Source organism: Euprymna scolopes, chromosome 19 (genome assembly GCF_053919585.1).
Source record: "Euprymna scolopes isolate OS-2025 chromosome 19, ASM5391958v1, whole genome shotgun sequence".
Taxonomy (NCBI): domain Eukaryota; kingdom Metazoa; phylum Mollusca; class Cephalopoda; order Sepiida; family Sepiolidae; genus Euprymna; species Euprymna scolopes.
Window position 1 is genome coordinate 19,745,063 of NC_136500.1, and position 25,566 is coordinate 19,770,628.

The 25,566-nt window shown below is 32.4% G+C and overlaps 1 protein-coding gene across 3 annotated transcripts in view; it reads right to left on the reverse strand.

Moving 5' to 3' along the window:
• LOC145303472 (5'-AMP-activated protein kinase subunit beta-2-like) overlaps nt 1–25,566 on the reverse strand; it is a 90,003-nt gene that overhangs the window by 40,767 nt on the left and 23,670 nt on the right. For 2 of the 3 annotated variants that reach the window (XM_080144821.1, XM_080144820.1), the window contains exon 2: nt 7,780–7,961. In XM_080144821.1, coding sequence (XP_080000947.1) covers nt 7,780–7,961 — 182 coding nt within the window. Of the gene's footprint in view, nt 1–7,779; nt 7,962–18,848; nt 19,005–25,566 lie in introns of those variants that run through there. The other variant, XM_080144822.1, reaches the window with a different exon arrangement.

The window sequence follows — 25,566 nt, forward strand, 5'->3', positions numbered from 1 at the left end:
TGATTATAATTTCTAAATTTTTACAGAAACTGTAGGATAGTTTAAAGTTATTTAATCTAAGTATTACTTACAAAATAATCTTTCAATTAGATTAAGAAATTTCTTGGCAAGTTTAGTTTTTATCATCTGGTTATAGAGAGGGGTGAACCAAAGAATGTTTCTCTTTCTTCCTTAATTTTTATTGTTATTAGTACCTTGTTGCTTATATTGGATTTAGATATTAAAACACCTATTTTTTTTTTGAGCTGTGTTATTCTACTTCTTAAATACCTTTTAAGTACTAGAGTTATTGCTAAGCCTATGTTCGATAGAATTAGGGTTATGTTTTATAATTGATGACAAGTGATTGAACTTTAGGTACATATATTAATAACTGGCAGGGTGACCAGACGTTGCCCAGGATTGAATGATGATCGATGAATGTTTCATACGCCCATATTTTTATTGTTTCCGAAATCAGTGAAATCACCCATTTTTTCAATAAAATCGATTGATTCTCTGCTCTAATTGGGGATCCATTGTGGTGCACCAAGAGAAAGCTCACATGCCTCTTGCAGTGACTGAGTTACAATATATTGTAGTCTACATTACATTTTACAGAACCTACTGTTGATTTTATAAAATTATTTTTTATATATACAGTAGAACCCTGGGATACGGTGGCCCTAGGGTAGGTTTTTTTTTCAGATTACGATGTGGAATATGATGTTTTTCCGGGCCCTGGTTACAGTATTTGCGCTGCCTTATGGTGTTATTTATAATGTCATTTAATTATATACATGCATATTATATACTGCTGTATTTTATTACTAATTCTTAAGATGTACTGTATAAAATTTTTTTAGGCCACTTACGATCCCCAATCCCCGGAACGGATTAATGCCGTATCCTGGGACCCTATTATAATGGCTTGAATTAAAGTTTAAAATACAAAAATCAAGTATCATACTTCAATTGTGCTCTAAAGAGAAACATTCATTTCAAACACACCCCTGTTATATACAAGAACATACTGTAGATTTTATATGCTGAGCCTTTCACCTTGTGTCGTAATATAACTTCTCAAATGCACTTGTAATGTTAGGCTGTGTAAAGTGTTAACTTTGGTCAAAATCGCCTTTTCCTTCTTTTCATTGGATTATTTAAATTATCACTACTTATCAAAGACATTCCAATACAAAACCTATCTAAGAACACTTGTAACGGTTGAGGTGTACACATGCAAACATATGCATGACAGATGGTGGCAAACACACTGAACGATGAGGTCAAATTGCCAGATGGAGATCGGCAAGGTGAAACGTCAACTACTTGGCGCATGCACCTGTCAGAGGTGAGGCCTGCAAACAAAGCAGGTCACATATATAATCCAGAGAAAAAAGGAAAAAAAAAAAACAGAAGTCGCAGTCAGTCAAGAAATCAACACCACACAAGTGCTGCTCTAGTCCACCCACTTTCCCACTCAGTTTCTGGCTAGGCGCACGCGTTTATGACACAGTAATAACGAACCAGCAAATAAAAGTTTTATATTTTTATACAAAAACGAATGTATAAGTTTTGCTTTCTGGCTGATGAAAAATCGACTGCATGATACATTACACACTGCGAGGCATATACAGTACCTTCATGTGAGATTTCATAAAAATCGACCCAGCTGTTTTTGAGTTGATAGGGAAAAATTTACAGACCAAGTTCCTTTTATATAATAGTCAAGATAACCAGACAGTGGATAATATAACAAATCTGATTGGTTACTTAACTCGAGAAAACACTACTTAGATATAAAGCAACTACCAAAAATACATCTATGCATTTAGCTTAATGATTTCTTTTGGGAATTAAACACTAACATTACTACTAAGCTCTACATATGTATTGAGCACTACTGAAGTACTGAAAATATAGATACACAATATTACCTTACGATATTGTATATGTACATCTATTTATATATATATATATATATATATATATACTTGAAACAACAAATGATATCTACATCTATATAATACAGTAATAAGTAATAATACTACAAGTCTAAAAGAAAATTAGGTTTAAATCTCAAAATTCTCTGTCGCATAATAGATAAATATGTTAAGTACAAGCAGTTCTAAGTGTCTTTTAGAGAATGAATATATAATTCTTAATGAAGAAATTAAAATAACTTAATACCTCCACCCGGTCATAACTGATGGAATGAGAAAGATCTACCCCCTTAGATTCAAGTACGGTGGAATTACAGGTAGTTTATATGGAAACCAGTTTGTGTAGAAGAAGTGTAAGATGATGAAAACAGATGAGAATTCCAATGGTGAAGCTGTTGAGGTTGTCTAAAAGTTTTGCTACCTCGGAGATACCACTGAAGCCACAGGGAGGAGGTCATGTTGGTATGATTGCAAGTGTTAGATAAAGTTCAGCAATCTTCTGCCACCATTAAGCAACAGAGTGTTATCAATTTAAGAGCTTATCAGGTATGTGCACGCAATGTGATGACATATGGATGTAAAAGCTAGTTAGAAATCATTGAGGATATGTGTCATATTGATTGATGGTTGGTTGGTTTTGTTTTACGGCATATCAACCCTTTTCAGGTTACTTAATGCCGAATCTAGTGATTTTTAAGAAAAAGTTTTTAATAGAATATATTTGTTTTTTTTCAAGTCAGTTTCTATTCAACCCGTAGTTGGGACTCTAACAGGTACTACCACTCTGGGTTAGAGTGGACCTGGGAGCAATGACAATTAAGGGGTCGCTCCACACTCCCCAAAGCCCGCAAGCTGAGGCCTTACTATCAGATATAGTTTAAGGTCATATACAGGACCGTGCTGTATTGAGAAATGATATGAGAATTAGCAATACACATGAAAAAATTGGAATATCTTAAAATATTTCAATATTGGTATGCATAGAAAGAGCTTGATGAGCTAAGAAAGAATCTTTTTAAATTTTTAAAATCTGATTAAAATTAAGGAAGTTATGGCTATTTTTGTGCCTCACACGTTTGGATATTTTTCCCTCTTTAAGACCATATGCGTTTCGTCACATTTTTTACACTACTTTTTCAGTAAAAATGTCATATCTTTGTTAAAACACAAGACTAAGAAATGAAATTTACTGTATAAGTGTATTTTTGTACAAGGAATCAGAATATGCAACTGAAAATCTCCCAAAGTTTATGGTTTCCAAATAATCTGCAGTAAATGTGCATAAATATCCAGCAATTCCTTAAAAATGCCATGTATCCATAAACAGAAAAGAAGTTGGAGAACTCAAAGTTGAATTGTAATGTGCTTTATGTACAAAAAACTTAAATCTAAACATAAGACCATTTAAAAATGAATATATTGCAATATTTCTTTGGTATTATTGTAGATTAACACCTGTTTAACCCCACTCAACTCCTTCTGACCACCCCTCCAAAATGTGATTCTACCTTTTTAGGAAATTATGTATAAAATGCCATGAAAAACTTTAATGAAAGATAAACAAATTATTTTAGAATTGAATGTAAAATAATTTCCTATTACAGGTCATTCTAGCATTTTAGGGCAGTTAACTGTTTTTTTTTTCTATGGGAAAATATGCATGCTTTTTTTTTTTTTTTTTAAAGATGATTATGTGTAGTTTTAAGAGGGTTTCTATGCAATGAGAATATGGGGAGGGTTGCCATTCGGACTTTGAATTAATTGTAGGGCTAAGGAAAATTATGTGTGAACATACTGAAAACTTGACAGAGACAAAGCTAACAAAAACAATATTAGAGGGGGGAGCGGTTAGTTTCACAAAAATTTAATGTAAAATAATTCATCATTTCCTGGCCATTCTAGCATTTTAGGACAGTTAACCAATTTATTTTTATGTGTATTTTTCTTTAAGGAAGGATCTATTTTTTGTTTGTTTGTTTTAGATGCTTGTATGTGGCTTACAGAGATATTTTGTTGGGGGGGGGGTTGCCACTCGAACTTAGTGTTATTGTTAGGGTTAAAGAGTGTTTTAGGAGGAGACTTGCCACACATAATTTGTATTAGAGGTGAAGTTAAGAGAGCTTTTTTTCAAAGAGAGCGTTCCAAAATTTGTTGATTTCTATTTTCGAGGTTGAAGGTGTTAATTCCATAGGCCGTTTATACTACGCTGGAGCAGGTTGTAAAAATATCTTTCGCTTAATAAGTAGAAAAAAAAAATAACGAAATAAAAAGCTTCCTAATTGTAGTTTGATGTGTTTTCTAACTGCTTTTAAAATTTCAAGAATATTGATATAGATTTTGAAGGTTTGTATTACTATACATATAGATTCGAAAAAGTTGTCAAAAAAACAAATATATAACAAATAAATGTTATCAAAAGCAAGTTACTTTTCTACCTAACTGGATAATTTTTTAGTGTTTTTATTTAATGTAACATGTTTATTCAGCTTGAAAACAGTGTTTACCGATGTTTTGGAAAATTTAAAATGGCGCCCGACTCTCTTGAAACGGTAAGTTTGGGGAAAAGAGTTAAAAATAAAAAAAGTAGACAAAATACTGCCAGAAACTCGCTCAATATATGTTACCGTGACGTAGGCTGACATATATTCGGTGAGTTTTTAACAGTATTTTGTATAGTTTTTTTTATTTTTAACTCCTTTTCTCAAACTTACCGTGTCAAAGAGAGTCGGGCCGGGCGCCATTTTTAATTTTCCAATACATCGGTAAACATTATGTTTTTCGAGCTGAATAAACATGTTACATTGAATAAAAACACAAAAAATATATCCAGTTTGGTAGAAAAGTAACTTATCTTGCCTTTGATAACATTTATTTGTTCTATATTTGTTTTTTGACAACTTTTTCGAATCTATGTATAAACGAGATTTTGATACTTACTTTGATTTTGAAAAAAAGAAAACATTTGTGGCTGTTCGCAGTAAAACATTGTTTTAATTCGCTGTTCAAAACTAATTTAAAGAATAAAAGTGCATGCAAGCTATATATCTACAAAAGTTTATTTTGTTTTTTTAATCATGTTTTTAAATTTGACGAGCAATGTGAGAAATTGCAACAGATTCATAATGCCGAATTGGTTGGGATTGTTGTTATTATACATTCTGAAAACTGAATAGTTCTAAACTAATGTTATTCTGATAACAAAATAGCTCTCATTAAACATAAAGAACATTTATATTCATATTTTCATGTTTTTCTTAATTTGTTCTTAAATAAAAATTAAAGAACGCGTGTTGTTTACACTATGCTGTGCTATGGCTGATTCTACAGGCTGGAGCTGCTGCTGCTGCTTCTAGTAATACTAACTTCATTTGACCAAATTCGAGAAATAGAAACAATTTTTTTTTCGGGTAGGTCCTTTTAAATTATCAATTACAGCGGTCCTCCTCAACATAAAATAATACTTTTAATTGATAAAGATAGTAAAAAGATTGATTTACTTACTACTGGGTGTCCGAAGAATTTTTTTTTCAAAATGTTCAATACTCGTCATATTAAAGTCTTATTTTTAACACGACAAAAAAAGAAATAGTCAAAAATATTTCGGACACTTGACAGTATTAAGATTAACACCTCTTCTAATTGGTTCCCAAATTTCATGACGAAATTCTTCATACAATCACGGTACGGACCTTTAGAAAACGGGGGGGGGGGTCATTACAAAACCTTACCAAAAACGCCATTTTATAACGTTCACATTTTTATCACTTTATTTGCTTAAAACTCTTAAAATATATAATGTACGTTCATATTCATTAATTCATTTGAAAGTATATTCATTTCCGAACAAAACAGTAGTAATTTGAAGACTTGAAATGCTTTGGTTTAAAAAATATGGCTATTTTAGTAGAACTACCTTGAAATCTGTGATTATCCAAAGCGTTTTTTCGTCCGTGTGTATTAATACTTCAATCTGATGGCCTCAGAGGAAGATTAGATCTGGATAGTAGAGAGAAATGTGTGCAGAGCAGTTGTCTTTGTTGACTTGCTCACATTTAAAGAATAGATGAAAATGCTTGGGTTAGCAAATGTAGAACAGTTGAGGTGTTAGGGTTAAGGCAGGAGAAGATCAAGGAAAACATGAGCACGAGTAATAAACATGGATTTGAGAGAAAGCGATAAATAATGATCTTATGAACTTATCTCCTTTGCTTTTTCATATCTTTTGTGTTTACGATCACCTTGGTTCTCACCATATATATATATTATATATATATGCGCGCGCGCGCGCACACACACACACACACACACACACACACAGGGGGGTTGTTCTAAAAGTAAAGCCTCCATTTTTTTGAACTCCAAAAGTTGAAGACCTATCAAGACAGGTGTGGTACCATTAAAACAAATGACCTTTTGTGTTCCAGGATTTATGTTCCTACATAGTCACCACCATTCTCAATGCACTTTTGCTAGGAATTCAATGACGCATTTCTGTTTCAAGTCTATGACAAGTTGTTTTATTAGTCTCACACTGTCAATACCTGCAGAAGAGAGATGAAATTTTCAGGTCATTAATGCATAAGTTCAGTCACCATAACAATGCAATTTGCAGTCCCTTTTTAATCCATTCAAGCTGAATAAAAATAGGAGGCATTACTTTTGGAACGCTTCTCATATATTGTATGTGTGTATATATATATATATACATATATGTATGGTAAAAATGGTAATTAGTAAAACCCGAAGAGAGTGCTCAATACTATTGCAAAGCAAATATGCGTTTTATTTTTTATTACTGTTTTATCTGTTCAGTTACATATGTTTCGGTTGCCGGACCATATTTACGATCCAGGTCTGACGAGGCTGCTGGATCGTAAATATGGTCCGGCAACCGAAACATATGTAACTGAACAGATAAAACGGTAATAAAAAATAAAACGTATATATAACGGTTGAATTGCTGATCCACAAAATAGTGAAGATACCTTGAATCCGAACTCTTAAATTTTTTTTTTAACTTTCAGCTTGATATCGTCTTGAATCATCGGATACTTTTTACGGATTTGACTTTGCTAAATCTTTAAAGCTTGGATTACTTTGTTTTTATATTTTTATTTTATTCTACTTTTATTTCTATTCCTCTATTTTTTCATTGTACTTTATATTTTCTATATGTCTCACCCTATGCATTTTCTCTATTCTTTTATTTATTCATATGGCCTATATTTCTTTCTATCTCTATTATCACCATCCTTTCTGCTTCTGTATACAAGTAGTGGATCTTTATTTCATTTGTAAGCTCATGTCCTTATGCCAACTTTTTCTTTTTTTTGTTTATATAAACCTGGTTTCTTTTCTCTTCTGATAAGAATTATGCTTTGAAATATCATGACTTCAAGTTTGTTTTTTTCTCCTTATTGATTTGATGATGTAACAAAGTTTTATTTAACTTTGAATTATCATACTTTATTTATGAGAGGGAGAGAGAAAAGATATTCAAATAAATTATGTAAATAAAAAGGTATAGGAGAAAATTTAAAAAAAAAAAAAAAAAAAAAAAAAAAAATGAAACTAAAAAATAGTTTACTTTTCTTTCTTAATTTTTTGTTAACAGGCATAAAGAAATCAAAAATATGTTTGGGATTTGGTGAAAAATAAATACAAAATAAAACTTTAGAAAATTCATGCACCAACATCTTGTAAAAAAAAAAAAAATAAATAAATAAAAATAAAAAATTAAATATATCACTACACCAAATAAGATCTCTAAATTTGATGCCCCCCCCCAAAAAAAAGAAGGTAGAAAATAAAAAAAGGAAAAAAAAAAAATAAAAATTTTCTTCTCCTTTCATACCTTTTGGCCAGTTGAATTTTCGTTTTCCAATTGTTAAAACTTCCTGATAAATAAATTTCTTTTCCACCTCCTTCCCATCGGAAAACTGTCGGTAAGACCTTTTCTGTTTGAACAGGACTATGGGTGACAGTGTTTGAACGAGGTCTCTGATAGTGATCTATTGAAAGATCTCTACTACCTCGCTGGAAAAGAAAAAGATAAAAAGAAAAAAACATTAAAATCAGAATAACAGAATAAGTAGTGTTGAAGACAAATACATGCATATTCACCTGTGTATGTCTGTGTGTGTGTTTTCATGTGCTTGTGTGCATGTGTATGCTAGCAGAGTTACCCAATGTTGCTCAGGAGCAAGAATAGCATAAAATTAGTGTTCAAAATTCTTTTTATTTACTTTGAGATAGTGTCTGTGGGGATTTGAGCAGTGAGATGTTTGTTCGCATTATATTTAAACTTCCAGAAGTTAGTATAGTCAGGGAAGCAAGAAACAATGAGGTTATTCCAAATTCTAATAATCTAAGGGAAGAAACTATTAGAGTAGGATTTCCAGCATTCAACAGTGAAAGAGGACTATTTTCTTGCTGGCCAATTAGTCAGGGGCACATATGTCGAGGAAAATCACTCAAAAGTTATAGGAAGTATATTATTTATAGTGATTACATGAAAGTACTTGCTAAAGAGGTACAGGGATATGACATTGCAATAGGATAGATGTTGGAGTTTGGCCGAAAGTTTAGGACCTATTAGATTTGAGACTCTTTTTTAGGCCCTGTCTAAGAATGAGAGACTAGTGGTAGATGCACCAGCCCAGATGTGGCACACAATAATATGTGTAACAAATCTAGTGTGATACTATAAAGTGGACCTGAAATGGACTTGAGTCACAAAGAGCTGAAAGGAGGGAGGGCAATAGATAAAGGAATAGGAAGTGTCCTACAATAAACAATAAAATAGGAAGTAGCAAACAATGAATCTGTAGGTATTTTTAGATGAAGCCTGTAGATTTGACAATGACAATACAAGCCTACAGATGACAAGGGAAGGGCAGCTTCCGGGTAGCACGGGGGGGATGGCGACTTCAGATACCAACGCAGAGAAGATAGTTAGTTGACAACTAGATGCCGTTCACGGCAGATGGGAGCTGATAGTGACACGTATGGACAGTTTTTGGAGCTGACTGCGAAATAAAGATGAGACGAATTGCCACTAACAGACGAGCCTAGCCTTGGTAGTATGCAGGGATTGGACTACAGTTTCATACACACCCAGATTTCAACTGATATGTATGTGAAGCATTGGCGTTGTGTTTTTTTGTGTTTGTTTTATTTCAATATTTCGACTTTGTGAAACCATGTGTGTCCCCATCGACAGTCGCCAGCGAGAAAATGACAATCTGGCCATAAGAAACACAGTGAACGAAAAATACCATGACACACATGACGTTGGGGGTCAGCGATCAATCAGGGCCACACACGTTTGGTCACACTAGTTCAAATTACACATCAAATCAAGTGAATACGTTCTTATTTTAGTTTTACCATATCTATACTTAAATCTATTAAAAAGATATTCTTTATTTGATTCTTTGTAGGCTTAAGTGAATTGTGGTCTCCGTTTTACATGAAGACCAAAATCTAACATTCTAATTTCATTTTGGACCATTAACATGTACTTATTAGTTCATTATTTTTTTTAATTTTTTTTTTTTTTTTTTTTACATGGAAGTCACCACTTATCAAGGCCCGAAGGCCACTCGGGGATAAGGGTTATCACGTGTACAGTGATCAATGAGATAATACCGTAGTAATCGTTAGTAATGGAGATTTGATAAAGTGACTTACTTAAGGGGGGGGGCGGTTTACCAGGAATTCGTTTATATTGGACTTGAAGACATCCAAGTTATAGTCAAGTGGGAAACAGGCAAACAGAAGAGAGTTCCACAGATGTGCACTTCTAAGAAAGAAGCACTTGTACCCCCTTAATGTAAATATCTCCAACTAAACCGACAAGCAACAAAATTCCACCCCTACACTGTTGAGATCTCTAGATGCCGGAAAATAATTTCTTCCCTTGAACTGTTAGACTTTGAAATTCCCTCCCAACTCCCTGCATACTGACTGTACTGACATGCTAAAGTTCCAGTGTAATGTGAACAAACATCCCTACAAAGTATCCCTGACATTTGGTCCCAAATAATAGCCCCTTACGACAAAGTGTCAATGTGCCGTGTTAAGGGTGAAAAAAATTAAAAATAAAAATAAAAAATAAACAAAATGTAATGTTTGCCAATTGTCAGCTGCTGTGATTTCATTGGCTAATCATTTTTGTACCTTCCAGCAATTTACATAACTTACTCAGAATATGCTGATGATAACACAGTACATATTCTGCTAAAGTATCAAAAATTATCATTTTGTGAAAGAAAAACATGAACACTTTTTAACACGTCTCTGCTCTACTGAAAAACTTAAATTTGTTATTCACATAGAAATCATACTGATTAATCACATAAAATTCCTAGAAGAAAGAGAAGAAAAGTTAATCTTGGAGTTGCTGTTGTAGAAATAGTAACATTATAGCAAGTATTTAATTGCAGAGAGGTTAAACATGAAGTCTGTATAGCATGAATGAGGTAGTCTGGAAGGTTACAAAAATAACTGAAATCAGACTTTTTCAGCATCTCCTCTCCTATAAGAGGATGGAAATGCTTGGGAGGATGCAGACACCACCACTTCAAAAACTGAGTAAACATACTTTGTAATTTGAAGGGATAAATAGTTGGAAATTGGGGGGGGGGTATTACTGATTCTTATTTTAAGTTAGGAAAAAGAAAGAAAAGCACATGAACCCCCCCCCCCACCCTCACCCCACCCGACCCATTGTAGTTCACATTGGAGGTGGGGAGGGGTTTATTGACCTACTTTGCTGCACTGGCCTAATTTCATTGCTAGCAAAAGAAATTAGGCAAGCACCTCCTCATGTAATAAATGCCAACCCCTCTCCCCATTAATACACATTGCTGTCTTGCAGTTAAAAGGACATACTCCCTTTCCGAATGTCTTGAAAAAAAATTGAATAAAAAATATTTCATTTTAAATTATGTAAAAAAAATTACAGACATTAAGTGAAGAAGCAGTGTAATATACACAAATAGGATACGGGTGGATGGGTGGATTGGAAAGAGGGAAACAATACTGATACTTTTTTTTTTTTTTTTTAAATGGATCAATCTATATAATATTCTGCTTGTTCCTTCCTTAGCCCATATTCGTGGGCTTTGAAAAAAGCTAAATTGAATGCCAAACGGCTTCAAAAAAGGCCAAATTCGCAAAATTTGGTTATAAAAAGACCAATCTGGATAAGAGTATAAGAGTGACCTCCCTTTGATCTAGCCTAGTTTTTGAATATCACTATAATAATAATATGACTTGTTACAGTGGAACGAGAAAGGAACACGTAATATTAACGGCAGTGGTTTTCTTCACTGATGAAAGAAGTCAACAAAATGCTACATATAAAAAGGGAACATTCGAAAGAAACAGAGCTAAAAAAGAAAAGAGAACATTGTCTGCCAAGATGTGCTGGACTGAAGAAGTAAATTAAATATTATCTCTTACAATGTGATTTTATTATTTATATTGAACTATGTAGCATAATATTATTTTCCGAGTATTTATTATTACTTATTAATTTATTTTATTTGGGTCAACTCTATATTTAAAATACAATGGACACTATTTTCATAGAAACGTCAATATACTAATATTTGCTGTATGTTGTTGGTTTTTCTTTCCATAAAACTAATTTTTTTGCCCTCCTCAGAAAAAATATCAGCTTTATAAAAAAACATTTGTTGATTAAATATATTTCTCATTCCGTCAAATTTCCACAGGTCCTACTAGTACTTATCAACTTGTTAATGTAAATAAAAATATGTGTCAACGATATGCTTGTTTGGTGTACAGTAAAAATGTCTAGTGAATAAATTAAAAAAAAATTAATTAAAACAATTTAAAAAAAAGAAAAAAAGTGAAGCATGCATGGTCCCTTGTGACTGCGCCATGAATGAGGCATAAAAAAATGACTAAGTTCAGTATTTGCACCTCACCCCCTCCATTTAGCCCCAAAAGTCCCTAGGGGACGTCAAATCCTAGTGAAAATGAACAAACGGTGCAGTTTTAGGCCTTAACATATGTAAATTTGAGTTCTGCACCATGCAAAAAAAGAAATGACCAAGTCCATCATTTGCCCCCCCCCCATTTAGCCCCAAAAGTCCCCAAGGCCTTAACATATGTAAATTTGAATTCAGCACCATGTAAACCTGCTAAATAGACATACACAGAAAATTTTGGACAAATATGGTAAAATAGTCCCAAAAATGAAGTGTTTTTATTAGCCCTAAAAGAGCCCCTGAGGCACACCCAAGAGTTATTGTGAAATCCAGACAAACAAAATTATATAGAAATCAGTTAGTTACAACTTTTCAGAAAGTTTTATAAACATCCAACACATCAATTTTTTTAATAAACACAAAAGTGTCAATTTTAGCCATTTTAACTCAAAAGGCACCCCTAAGAGGGCAATCAGAGTTTTCCCAGAAAATCCGTTCTGTTACTATTTTTACTCATATCATGTTTAATGTTTGGGCAAAAGTTAAAAAAAATTCTAGGTGTAGTTATTAAGAAAAGTGCAGACAGACGAAAAAACAAACAAACGAACAGACAAGGGTGAATTTACAGGTCAACCCTTCTTTTGTCGGGGCACAAAAAAAAAAAAAAAAATGGCAAAAAGCAGAGGTTTCTAACCTTTCTAATATTAAATCCTGGTAATCACGTCGTTTCCTGACCTATGTAACTTTATCAGAAAGACGTATGCGTATATGTACATTTTTACAATTGGAGCTCCAAATTTTAAAAAGGTAGGAAAATACTGTTCTTCTTTTGAAATAATTGTTAATCAATTAAAAAACGCCCACCCCCCACACGCACACACACAAATTGTTGGTACTTTCGATTTCTAAGCACTGCTGGGTAGGGTGGAGAGTTCAAAATTTATTTTCACAAAATTATTTTCTGAACTGAATTTATTCGTCCATGCAATAATGTGGAAAATAAAATCAATCTATTTTCAGGAATTTATTTTGGGGACAAAAAATTCAATAAAAACTATAAAAGAAATGAACAATGCTTTTTTTTTGTTTCTTTTTAAATGTTCTGTTTTCAAAAATGTTTTACTGAACAGTTTTTTTATGTACTGATTAAAAAGTGCTTATTTATTTCTTGTGTGTGTAGCACTAAATTGATTTTAACAGAAGTCATAATCTTAAAAAAAAAATACAAATTTTGAGCTACTACATATTATGTTTCTGATAAAATTACATGTTAGAAATCGAAACGTTTGCCAAAATTTATTTATACCTATTTTTTCATTTGCATTACAAATTTGAGTACTTCAACTTCTAGGCACAGCCTCCTAAACAGAAATAAAAATCATATGACCTGCTAACGTCACTGAAATCTAATGGTCACAGGCCTACAATACTGACTATTATGAAGGATGATTATTTTCTGTTTCAATTCTCAAAAAATTACTGAGATCTCCCCAATTCTCAAAAAATTACTGAGATCTCCCCAAAATTGGCGTAAAAGGGACTGTATTTTATTTTCTGAAAGATAAAAAATGATTTGAGATTTGGATACGTACAAGGGAGTATTTTTTGCTGGAAAATACTCCCTTCTAAATACTGTGATGTTTTATTATATGTTATTTACATTTGCTAAGATTAATTACTAATTCAAACGTAACTTTAATTTTAAATTAAAAATCCACCAGTTTTCGAATATTTTTAAATAAGATTTCTTTTACAATTCTTTTTTTTTTTTTTTTATAATACAGCAAACAATGTTGAATTATTTATCTTTTAAGTGTACATTTTCTTATAAGAATCTATATAAAAAAACAAAAACAAAAAAAAACGCGAATTTTTGGCAAGAAAGTCGAAAATTAGATTGGGGGTTTGTTTTTTTACGAGTTAAACAATTTTTACACGAGATTTCTTTTTTCTAGTCAGTTCTCTTAATAGATAACATTTTTCATAGTATATTCATATATTTTAAAAAGATCTTTAGTTTTGGATATCGGGAGTCAATAAACATGGTTTCTCATCTGCAGATGTTTAACTTGTTCATTTCTTTCTTTTAAATTTATTTATTTTTTTTTTTTACAAAAGAGTCATCAGTTATCAAGGCCAGGAGGCCACTCGAGGATAAGGGTTAATAAGCGTACAGTGGTCAATGGGAAAATGTCGTAATAATTGTCAGTAGTGGAAATTTAGTAAATTGGATTACTTAAGGGGAACAGCTCATCAAGAACTTGTTTACATTGGACTTGAAGACGACCATAGTATAGTCAGCTGGAAAGTAGGCAAAAGGAAGAGAGTTCCACAGGTGTGCAGTTCTAAGATAGAAACTTTGGTCATGGAATCTACGATGAGGTTTAGGCACAGATAAAGCGTGGGGGAAGTTATTGATATTGTTTTCAGCTAGACAAGTGTTTCTCGTGAAAGTTTGGCGAGGGGGGACCATAGATTGGAGCTCAGATGAGTACTTGCCATGAAAATAACGATAAAGCAGAGACAGCCAAATAATCCAACATTTTTCTATAATTTTGACTTAAAAGAATATATTTCTGCACTAATAACTGTATTCAATTAATGTTTTTGAATTTAAATCATTTTCATTTAAACATTACTTACGCCTGCTTTTACTTTGGAAAATTCATCATTCACTTTCATTTTTAAAAAATCATTGTTCGATTTTAATTTGCCAAATTATTCCCTAAATTCATATTTCAGTTTGTGTAGTATTTGATTGTCTCCTGTTTTGAACAAACATAATTTTATATACATAATTCTTGCTTATAGTTTTTAATTTATACTAAATAAAGTTCAGTTTTAGTGTAAATCTTATTTTTGTTTTTTAAGTAAACCTCTTTTTGTTTTTTAAATCCATGAAACAGAAAATGTTTATTTACAGAATATTGTTTTGCAGACAACTTTTTCCTTTTGAATTAATTCTCAATTTGTTTTTTTTTAATCAATATTAAATTACAATAGAAAAATGCGAGCATGAAAAGTAATATGGTTAAGCTTAAACACGGAAAAGAAAAAGACAAGATGTTCTAGTAAAAAAATATAATAAATTTTTGACTTAAAATATTGCAGCATTAAGAATTGATTATATAATGGTAAATTAAATTTTTAAAAATTCTTAATGCTCCAATATTTTAAGTTAGAAATTTATTATATTTTTTACTAGAATATCTTATCCTTTTCTTTTCCATGTTTAAGCTTAACCATATTACTTTTCATGCTTGCATTTTTCTATTGTAATCCATGATTTTTCCAGGCTTCTAGTAAATTCACCTGTTCTTTGTTTAATTTCAGTCTTATTTTTTTGACTCCATAAACATAACACAAACATATGTAAAACAATGTACAGCACTTGTTTGCTTTCATTCCGTTTCACTTGTTACTTCTCTTTTCGCGAGAGCGGTGAATTAGTAGCAACATGGTTACTATGGAAATCAGTCATAAAAAACGTCGCTCATCTCCTCACGAATTTTTACGATTTTGAACACCAGTAAATTCATCATAACTTTTGTTCTTGAACGAAAATTGAATTTTTTTTTTCACAATATAGCTGAGAAGGTGATCTATAAACTGTAAGAATTGTTTGAAATTTGGTCGAAAAAGGAGTTTGCGGTGAAGCTTTAAAGCAGTTCTAAAGGACTAAAACTGCCACTTAAACACGGTAGTGTTTGAATGAGAAGTTCAGTTTCAGTATACAAATCATGTTTTTTTTTGGGGGGGGGGTTCTCTTTTTCAACGCAAGCTTTAAAGTTTTTAAAAATATTTTTGTAAAAAGCTTTAATTCATTATCGACAGTTTGACTATACGACAGGTCTTACTTGCTCGGACTTCAAGTAAGACGTCATTTTTTCAGTGTCAAGCCCTTTTATTTATGAAGGTTATACCCTAGCGCTGCCAATATTGACTCAATCGAATTCTAAAACAGTAGAAAGAGGGATGGTGGTGCTATATTGAAACACAGACGTCATGACCACCAATATGTGTAACGAGACTCGTACTTAGGTAAATGGCAGGAAACTGAAGCTAAATTAAATGTATGTGGGTCACTGTCAAGACGTCTTAATAGTTTTTACCTTTTGCTTCAATGCTGGCATTCTTTTTTTTTTTTATAGTTTCATTTGTTATGAAACTACATTTTCTTGTGTAATGTTTAAATTAATTAAGAAAAAAAGGTTGCATCTTTCTTTTCATTACAAAAAAAGAAAGGAAAAGCAACAACAGTTCCAGAGAAATTGAAGTTCTGGTACTCATGCAGTGCAGTGCACTTATTGATCCGTGCTGAAATAATAATGTTATTATTTAAAAAAGTCATTCATTCTTAACATGGGGAGAAAAGGGTGTTTGTACCTATTCTGTACTTTAACCTTACAATTGAATAAAGAAAAAAAAACATAAAACTTTAATTAAACTTGGAAATACGATTTAAAAAATAGCGCGGATCAGGGGTTTGTATTACTGTACACAGATTCGAAAAAGTTGTCAAAAAACAAATATATAACAAATAAATGTTATCAAAAGCAAGATAAGTTGCTTTTCTATCTAACTGGATATGTTTTCAGTGGTTTTATTTAATGTAACATTTATTCAGCTCGAAAAACATACTGTGTTTACCGATGTCGGCGATGTATGTATTGGAAAATTCAAAATGGCGCCCGACTCTCTCTTTAACACGGTAAGTTTGGGAAAAGGTGCTATAAATATAAAATTAGACGAAATATTGTTAGAAACTCACTCAATATATATTACCGTGACATAGGTTGACATATATTCGGTGGGGTTTTAATAGTATTTTGTCTCTCCACTGTTCTCAATAACCTTTGCAAATGATTCTTTTATCACAATAGCTGCTTGCTATTGATTTGCTGCTTGTTCTTCATGATTTTGATTACGAATAAACTCCTCGCGTGATTGGAAATGGATAAAAACAATAATTACCAAATTAACAAAAGAGGAAACGCGGTACTGGTCGCGATTAGAGTTCCCTGCCGAACACCCTAAAAAAACACTGACTTCTCCCTACGCATGAGCAAAGGACATGTTTTAGTTGCCATAGTAACTAAACGATCATGAATTTTTATCGACTTTGTTTTACTGTTTATGAATATTGAAATAAAAGACATTAACTACACATTTATTAATAATATCTCACTTTTAATCACTTTTATCGACTTTTTGGGTTTGTATTACTGTAATACTGTACCTATTTACTATGCCTCCCCACGGGACAGAGTTAGACACCAGGGTCGTTTTTTAACGTGGAGAAAAGGTACAAAAAAAAAATTGTCTCAGTCGTGAAGGATTTCTCCTCCACCGAAAGAGAACAAGAAATAGAAGTGCAGCTGCAGCACTGCAGCATCTTGTCCCGAAGGCCAAGAACTACTGTACACAGATTCGAAAAAGTTGTCAAAAAACAAATATATAACAAATAAATGTTATCAAAGGCAAGATAAGTTACTTTTCTACCTAACTGGACATATTTTTCGTGTTTTCATTCAATGTAACGTGTTTATTCAGCTCGAAAAGCATACAGTGTTTACCTATGTATTGGAAAATTCAAAATGGCGGCCGACACTTTTTTAACACGGTAAGTTCAGGAAAAGATGTTATAAATAATAAACTAGACAAAATACTGTTAGAAATTCGCTCATTATATGTTACTGTGACATAAGTTGACATATATTCGGTGGTTTTTAATAGTATTTTGTCTAGTTTATTATTTATAACACCTTTTCCCAAACTTACCGTGTTAAAGAGAGTGTTGGGCGCCATTTTGAATTTTCCAATACATCGGTAAACACTGCATGTTTTTCGAGCTGAATAAACATGTTACATTGAATAAAAACACAAAAAATATGTCCAGTTAGGTAGAAAAGTAACTTGTCTTGTCTTTGATAACATTTATTTGTTATATATTTGTTTTTTGACAACTTTTTCGAATCTATGTGTACAGTAATACAAACCCGTAATGTCTTATTTCAATATTCATAAACAGTAAAACAAAGTAGATAAAAATTCATGATCGTTTAGTTACTATGGCAACTAAAACATGTCCTTTTGCTCATGCGTAGGAAGAAGTCAGTGTTTTTTTAGGGTGTTCGGCAGGGAACTCTAATCGCGACCAGTACCATAACATTTATTTATTAGACATTTGTTTTGTGACAACTTTTTCAAATCTAGGTGTACAGCAATACAAACCCAAAAAAATAAAATAAATAAACAAAAAGTTTTTAATATCCGGAACTCAATTTGACCGAACACCGTTTGCTGTGACGGAGTCGTGTATTCTTCTGGTTTGTCGACTTCATTCTTTACGATAAGATTTTCAGTTTAAAAGCTACATCAAAATTCAATAATATTTAGTAATAAAGTAAAAATATAAAAATTTAATTCAACATTGATCTTTTTTTTTTTCGTGCTAGTGCAATAATGCATTCATTACGCTATTTTTAAAATGGTATCATCAAGTTTCATTAAAATTTTATATCTGTTTTTTTATGAAATTGTAAGGTGAAAGTACAGAATGGATAAAAAAAACAAAAAAACTCCCCTCCCTATATTAAGAATGGCTTTCAAAATAACGTTATTATTTCAGCACAGATCAAGTGCAAGTACTTTTTTTTTTTCAAGTTTTAAATTTGGATTTGTTATCCTAGCCTATATCTTACTAATGTGCGTAGTTTTTTAATTCAATATTTATGCTATAAAAAAAAATATATATATATTAAAAAAAAAAAAAAAAAAAAATCAAGAATTAACTCTTTGGTACTCGAACAATCACATAAAATGGAGACTTGAAGAAAAGGATACGTGACGCTGAAAACGTACACACTTATATACACCTTGTGCTTTGTACGTATTTTACGATTGGAACATCACTTTTAAAAAGTTGGGAAACATAAATAAAATAAAAATATAACTTTACAGAACAATATAAATCAATGCCCATGTTGACTTGGTAAAATCCGTTAATGAGTTATGACCAGTTGTTGACAATGCTTGAAGCCAAACTTACAGGAAAAAAATAAATAAATAAAAAGAACAAAAGCCGGGCAACACGTTTTCGGTTTTATGCATGCTGCCTGCTTGCTGCTGCCCGCCACAAATCACCATCAAGGTTTTGTCTTAAATGACTTGGATTAACCAATTAAAGAAAACCATGAAAAACGAAAATCAATAGATTACTACTTTAAACATTTTGTGGGTTTGTATTACCGTACATAGATTCGAAAAAGTTGTCAAAAAAACAATATATAACAAATAAATGTTATCAAAAGCAAGATAAGTTACTTTTCTACCAAACTGGATATATTTTTTTGTGTTTTTATTCAATGTAACATGTTTATTCAGCTCGAAAAACATGCAGTGTTTACCGATGTATTGGAAAATTCAAAATGGCGCCCGACTCTCTCTTTAACACGGTAAGTTTGGGAAAAGGTGTTATAAATAATAAACTAGACAAAATACTATTAAAAACCACCGAATATATGACAACTTATGTCACAGTAACATATATGAGCGATTTTCTAACAGTATTTTGTCTAGTTTACTATTTATAACACCTTTTCCCAAACTTACCGTGTTAAAGAGAGAGTCGGGCGCCATTTTGAATTTTCTAATACATCGGTAAACACTGTATGCTTTTCGAGCTGAATAAACATGTTAAATTGAATAAAAACACAAAAATTATATCCATTTTGGTAGAAAAGTAACTTATCTTGCCTTTGATAACATTTGTTATATATTTGTTTTTTGACAACTTTTTCGAATTTGTGTACAGTAATACAAACCCCATTTTGTACGATTTAAATGCTTGCCGATTTTCCCCCTTTCAAAATACAATTACGATTAAAGTGTAGTATCTGTTCTGTACTTGTACTTTATTTTCTCAGTAAGTGAAGGAAAAAAATGGTGCTTATTTAGATCAGCACTTAAGCACTTGACAATAAACAAAAATGGAAGAAAAAAAAATTATAGGCCGACGTAGTGCTACCTACCCCACTTGCGAAACACGCATCGGCTCCGATATTGAACGTTGTTCGGCCGAGGGAGAAGTCATTATTTTTACAAGGAAAGAATTTTTGCGCGTGTGACCTAGTTTGTTTTATTTATTTTGGCTTGAAATTTGCGCATGATTTTATGTTTTTTGGACGGGTATTTTTTTGCCAGAGTTTATGTAATTATTAACAGGAAAATTGGTGAAAGTCAAAATGTTTTGCCTTGCTTTGATTTTGTTTGTTAAATCCGGCAAAAAATAAATAAATAAATAAATAAAGTAAAAATAGGTAATCGTAAAACTTTAATTAAACTTGAAAATACTATTTAAAAATAGCGCGGGTACTTTCAACTAACAATATAATAAGAACAGGTAACGGTAACATAAGTGCATAAGCACCAAAATTTTTGTTTTCTTTTCATTTTGTTTATTTGTTAAATCTAGGCAAATAAAAAAGGTGCTAATGCAGAGTGATCCGCGCTATTTTTTTTAAATCGTATTTCCAAGTTTAATTAAAGTTTTATGACATGTTTTCTTTATTCAATTGTAAGGTTAAAGTACAGAATAGGTACAAAACACCCTCCCCATGTTAAGAATGGCTTTTTAAATAATAACGTTATTATTTCAGCACAGATCATTTCTCTGCATGAGTACCTACCAACAAAAGAAAACAAAAAAGTAACTTGAAAGTTTTATTTATATAGATAAACTAGCGGGGGTACCCGGCGTTGCCCGAGTGTTTGTTTCCGGGACGGGGGGGGGGGGGAGTTTTAAAAAATGTTATGGTAGGTAAGTAGGAAGGATCAAACCCGGAGTCATGAGTTAAAGTAGGAAAATAAAGTGTGAAAAAAAAAAACAAAAAAAAAACATCTGCAACGTTAACAGATCGGCCACCAAGAAAAGTCCATTCCAGTTGTTTAGGGGAAAAAAAAAAAAAAAAAAAACGACTACGGTAGGTCGGCGCGAACGTGAAAATATAATGTGAATTGTCCAGCACGTTAACTACTACGCCACAGAGCACTGCAGCTTAGTTTAGTGATTTTAAATAACTTCACATGAAAGAATTACTAAGCCAAACAGGTGTTCTCTTCTCAACTGTTCCTTGTGAACGATCCCCCCCAAAAAAATAACGCAGGTATCGTAAAACTTTCATTAAATTTGAAAATAATATTTAAAAATAGCGCGGATTCCATTTTGACTTTGAACAATTTTCCTGTTAATAATTGCATAAACTGCGGCAAAAAAAATATCCATAAAAATCCTGTGCAAATTTCAAGCCAAAATAAATAAAACAAACTAGGGTCAAGGGACTTTCAAAATTCACCACAGAATTACCCCCCCCTATATGTAGCACGATGTAACTTTATTATAAATTAATATTATCAGTATAACTTTTGTACCATTTAAAAGAAGGGCAAAATAAACCAGTAATAATTAAAAAAAAATTTTTTTTCATCGAACGAAAATAATGAAATTGCGAGACGAAAATCGTGTTTACATAATTGGTGCTTTAAAATAACATTCCCATGTAGTAGACATTCCGAACAAGAAAACATACCCGTGTTTAATAAATCTAGTAAAAATCAACTAATAGGTCAGCTTTTCGTAAAATTTTCGATACTCATCCATTTTAGAATGAAGTTATATATAAAATGCAGTTTCCGTAAAATATATGAGGGGAAATATTTTTTTAGTGCGTGTCCCCCCCCCTCCATATTTATTTTTTCGAAAAATCTATCGAAATTTCTATTTATTATGAAACATAAGAGTTCAAATAAGTAAAAAAATATTTATTTTTTTAAAATTTAAATGCACATATTGAACAAAAATTTACCTTGAAGTTGCAATTAAAAAATGATATAGATTTAATATTGTTTTTTTTTTTTTTAAATACCGTTTTTTCGAATTAATATATACTATAATCAGTTGAATTGTCAAGAAAAAGTAACTTCGTAAACATTAATTCATTTTTAAAAGATTAAATGATTAAAATTCCATTATTTCAAAATGTTCTGTGACAACATAGATTTTCAATTAATTGTGTTTAATTTTTTTTTTTAAATATCAAGTTTTTACATAAACATGGCTCTTGTCAGCTATTTTATCGCCAGATTAAAACCAATTTGAAAATATTGCACAAATATTAAGCATTTTTTGCCCCCCCCCATTTTGTTCATCTTTTCTTACCAAACAAAATATGAAAGCCCGTAGGTAACCAAAAGAACATTCAGTAAAACGGGATTTAAAAAAAAAATTTTTTATAACATTTTCACCCCAAACAAGGCACATCGCCACTTTGATGTAGGGGGCTATTATCAGGGACATAAGCTACAGGGGTACTATGTAGGGAGTTGGGCAGCAAGATGTCGGTTCACGTTACACTTGAACTTCTGCATGTCAGTACAGTTGGGGAAGCAGGGTCACGGAAGGGAGTTCCAAAGTCCAGCGGTTCTGGGAAAGAAACTACTGGAGTAGAAAGCTCTCTTACATCTAGGGATCTCTACTGTGAAAGGGCGAGATTTAGCTGCTTGTCTGGTCTGTCGGGGGTATTTTACGTCGAGGGGGTACAAGTGCTTGCAGTTCGTCAGAGCATTTACCATTAAAGTACTTGCAGAACAGGCAGAGGGATGCAACATTTCGTCGATGGGACAGAGGCTGAAGCTTAGATGACAGTTCAGGACCTATTAGGTTGGCGACTCTTTTGGACCTTGTCCAGGAGCGAGAGACTAGTAGCAGATGCACCAGCCCAGGGATGACAACAATACTCCATACATGGGCGAATGGTGGCCTTATAGAGGTACAGGATACTTTCGGGCGTTAGTAGCTTTCCAGCACGGTAGAGAGAACCTACCTTCTTCGCAGCAGTCCTGGCAATACTCTCATTGTAATTGTTCCAACTCATGTTTCCTGTGAACGTTAGGCCAAGGAGTTTAAAACATGTACTTTCAGATAAAGAGTCTTTGGCCATTGCTATTGGTGGTAGAGAACGTTTCTTGTAATTATTGAAGGAAACAAGTTTAGTCTTGGCGGCATTGAATGTGATCATCCATTTTTGTCCCCATTCCACTACAGATCGAAGGTCATTCTCTAGTGTTTCTGCCATTTCTTTAGATATGTGTTCATTTGTTTTCCTGTTGTGTCTGTTATAGAGCGTGGTGTCATCAGCATATATACCTATCTCACAGATAATTTTGTCAGGGAGGTCATTTATGAATATTCAGAATAATAGAGGTCCAAGGATAGACACTCCCGTATTTATATCATATTGTTTAGATGTACGACCGTCGAGGACAACCTGGATTTTTCTCTTATCTAAGAAGGATTTAATTATGTTAAGTATTTTTCCAGTGATACCGTATGATCTGAGAAGACCTTAATGCCATACCCTGTCAAAAGCCTTAGATATATCTAGAGCTATCGTTCTATCCTCCCCCTGCTTTATCCAGTGAATGGTATATACGTTCAGAGATTACAGTTAAGATGTCTGCTGTGGAACGGGCTTGCCTAAATCCATATTGTTGGTCAGTCAGAAGTTTAGTATCTGTAAGGTAACGGACCAGAGCCTGGTTAATTATGGACTCAAATATTTTGGCAAAAAGTAGGAGGAGGCTAATGGGGCGATAATTTGATGGGTCAGTTCTTTTGCCAGAATTCTTGAAGACTGGTACAACAAAAGCAGTTTTCCAGCAGGCAGGAAAGCAAGATTCGTTGAGGCATTTGTTGTAAAGTTTGGAGAGAACTGGAGCAGAGCATTTTTTAAATAGCACAGCCGGGATGAGATCAGGTTCACATGCTTTTGAAGTGTCAAGATTTTTTATGATAGCATGCACCTGAGAAGGGGTGATTTTCAGATCGTCTAGTGTGTCTGTCCGCAAAGGAAAGTCAGGGAGGGGGTGGTTGGCAGGGTCCAGTGTGGAGTTGGAGGCAACCGACTGGCAAGCATGTTAGCCTTCTCAGTTGCTGAGCAAACAAGCTCATGATTGTTGGATAGTGGGGGAATAGTTGATTGTCCATTATTTACTACACTTGTAAATTTTCCAGAAGTCACGGATTCCCAATTTCTGTGCTTTGATGCGTTTTTTGTGGTTTCAGTAAATTCTCTTTTAGCTGTTGCTATTTCTTTCTTACAGTTACTTCTGGCTTCTATATACTTCTGTCTGTTTGAACTGGACTTATGTCGGTTAAATCTTGGGGAGAGTGGAGCTTGCTATAAAATTTCTGTGCTGGAACATGTGCTTTAATTGCCGTTTTGAACCATTCAGTGGTCTCCTTGGCGCAATGTTCAATATGTGTATTTAAACTTTTAAAAAATAAATATTTTTACTTATTTGAACTCTTATGTTTCATAATCAATAGAAACTTCAATAGATTTAAATATATTTTGTTCGAATTTCGAAAAAATAAATAGGGGGGGGACTACAAAAATATTTCCCCTCATATATTTCACGGAAACTGCCTTTTACATATAACTTCATTCTAAAATGGATAAGTATCGAAAATTTCACGAAAATCTGATCATTAGTTGATTTTTACTAGATTTATTAAACACGGGTATGTTTTCTTGTTCAGAACGTCTACTACATGGGAACGTTATTTTAAAGCGCCAATTATGTAAACACGATTTTCGTCTAGCGATTTCATTATTTTCATACGATGAAAAAAATATTTTTAAATTATTACTGGTTTATTTTGCTCTTCTTTTAAATGGTACAAAAGTTATACTGATAATATTAATTTATAATAAAGTTACATCGTGTTGGGTGGGGTAATTCTGTGGTGAATTTTGGTAATCCGTACTTGTCACAGAATGAAGATGATATATTCAAAAAATCACAAAAATTCATCAAGTATTTTTTTTTTTCATCGAAAAACAAATTTACAATTTATTTTGTTGTTGTTTTTTTTTTTTACTGATTAGTGAAGGCCGAAGCCATTTTAATATTCTTCAAATTTTGTTTTTAACTTATATAAAATGGCTTTTTTAAAATAATGTTTTCATTATTTGCAAATTTTGTGTGTGAACCTGTATGAGAGTGCCCACTCCTTAAAAATGCATGTTTTTCACCTTTAATAATTTTTAAAGTTTTTGTTCCGATGATTATCATAGATTACAGACTTAAGTATCATATTAGGAGTTAAAATTTAGAAAAAAAAAAAAAAATGTAATGACTTTTAAGAAGTGGTTTTAATCATGTGACATGTCAGTAAAGAAATGGACAGCAAGTCCAGTAGCAATAATGTAGAACGTTATAACGAGAAAGTCAACCCCCTTCTTAAAAGTGATGATTTTTTTTTCCTGTTAATATGATACTTAAGTCTAATGTATGATAATCGTTGAAAAAAGTTTTAAAGAAGGCATAAAACATTAGTTTTTAAGGGGTGAGCACTATCGTACAGATCTGCCATTTCATGTTCTGAAAAATAAAAATAGAAAAATACACGTTATGTTTATCAATTAATGTTTGGTTTTAAATCATACGTTTCAGTTGTCTTTCCGACATTTTTCAAAAAAAAATTTTTAAATAAAAAGGCGGACGTTTAGGAAATTAATTCCCACCTCTAAATTCCACAATTTACACTTTTTTCACGTTAATCTCATCGATTACAAACTTAACTTTCAAATTGAAAAAAAATAAATAAATAAAAA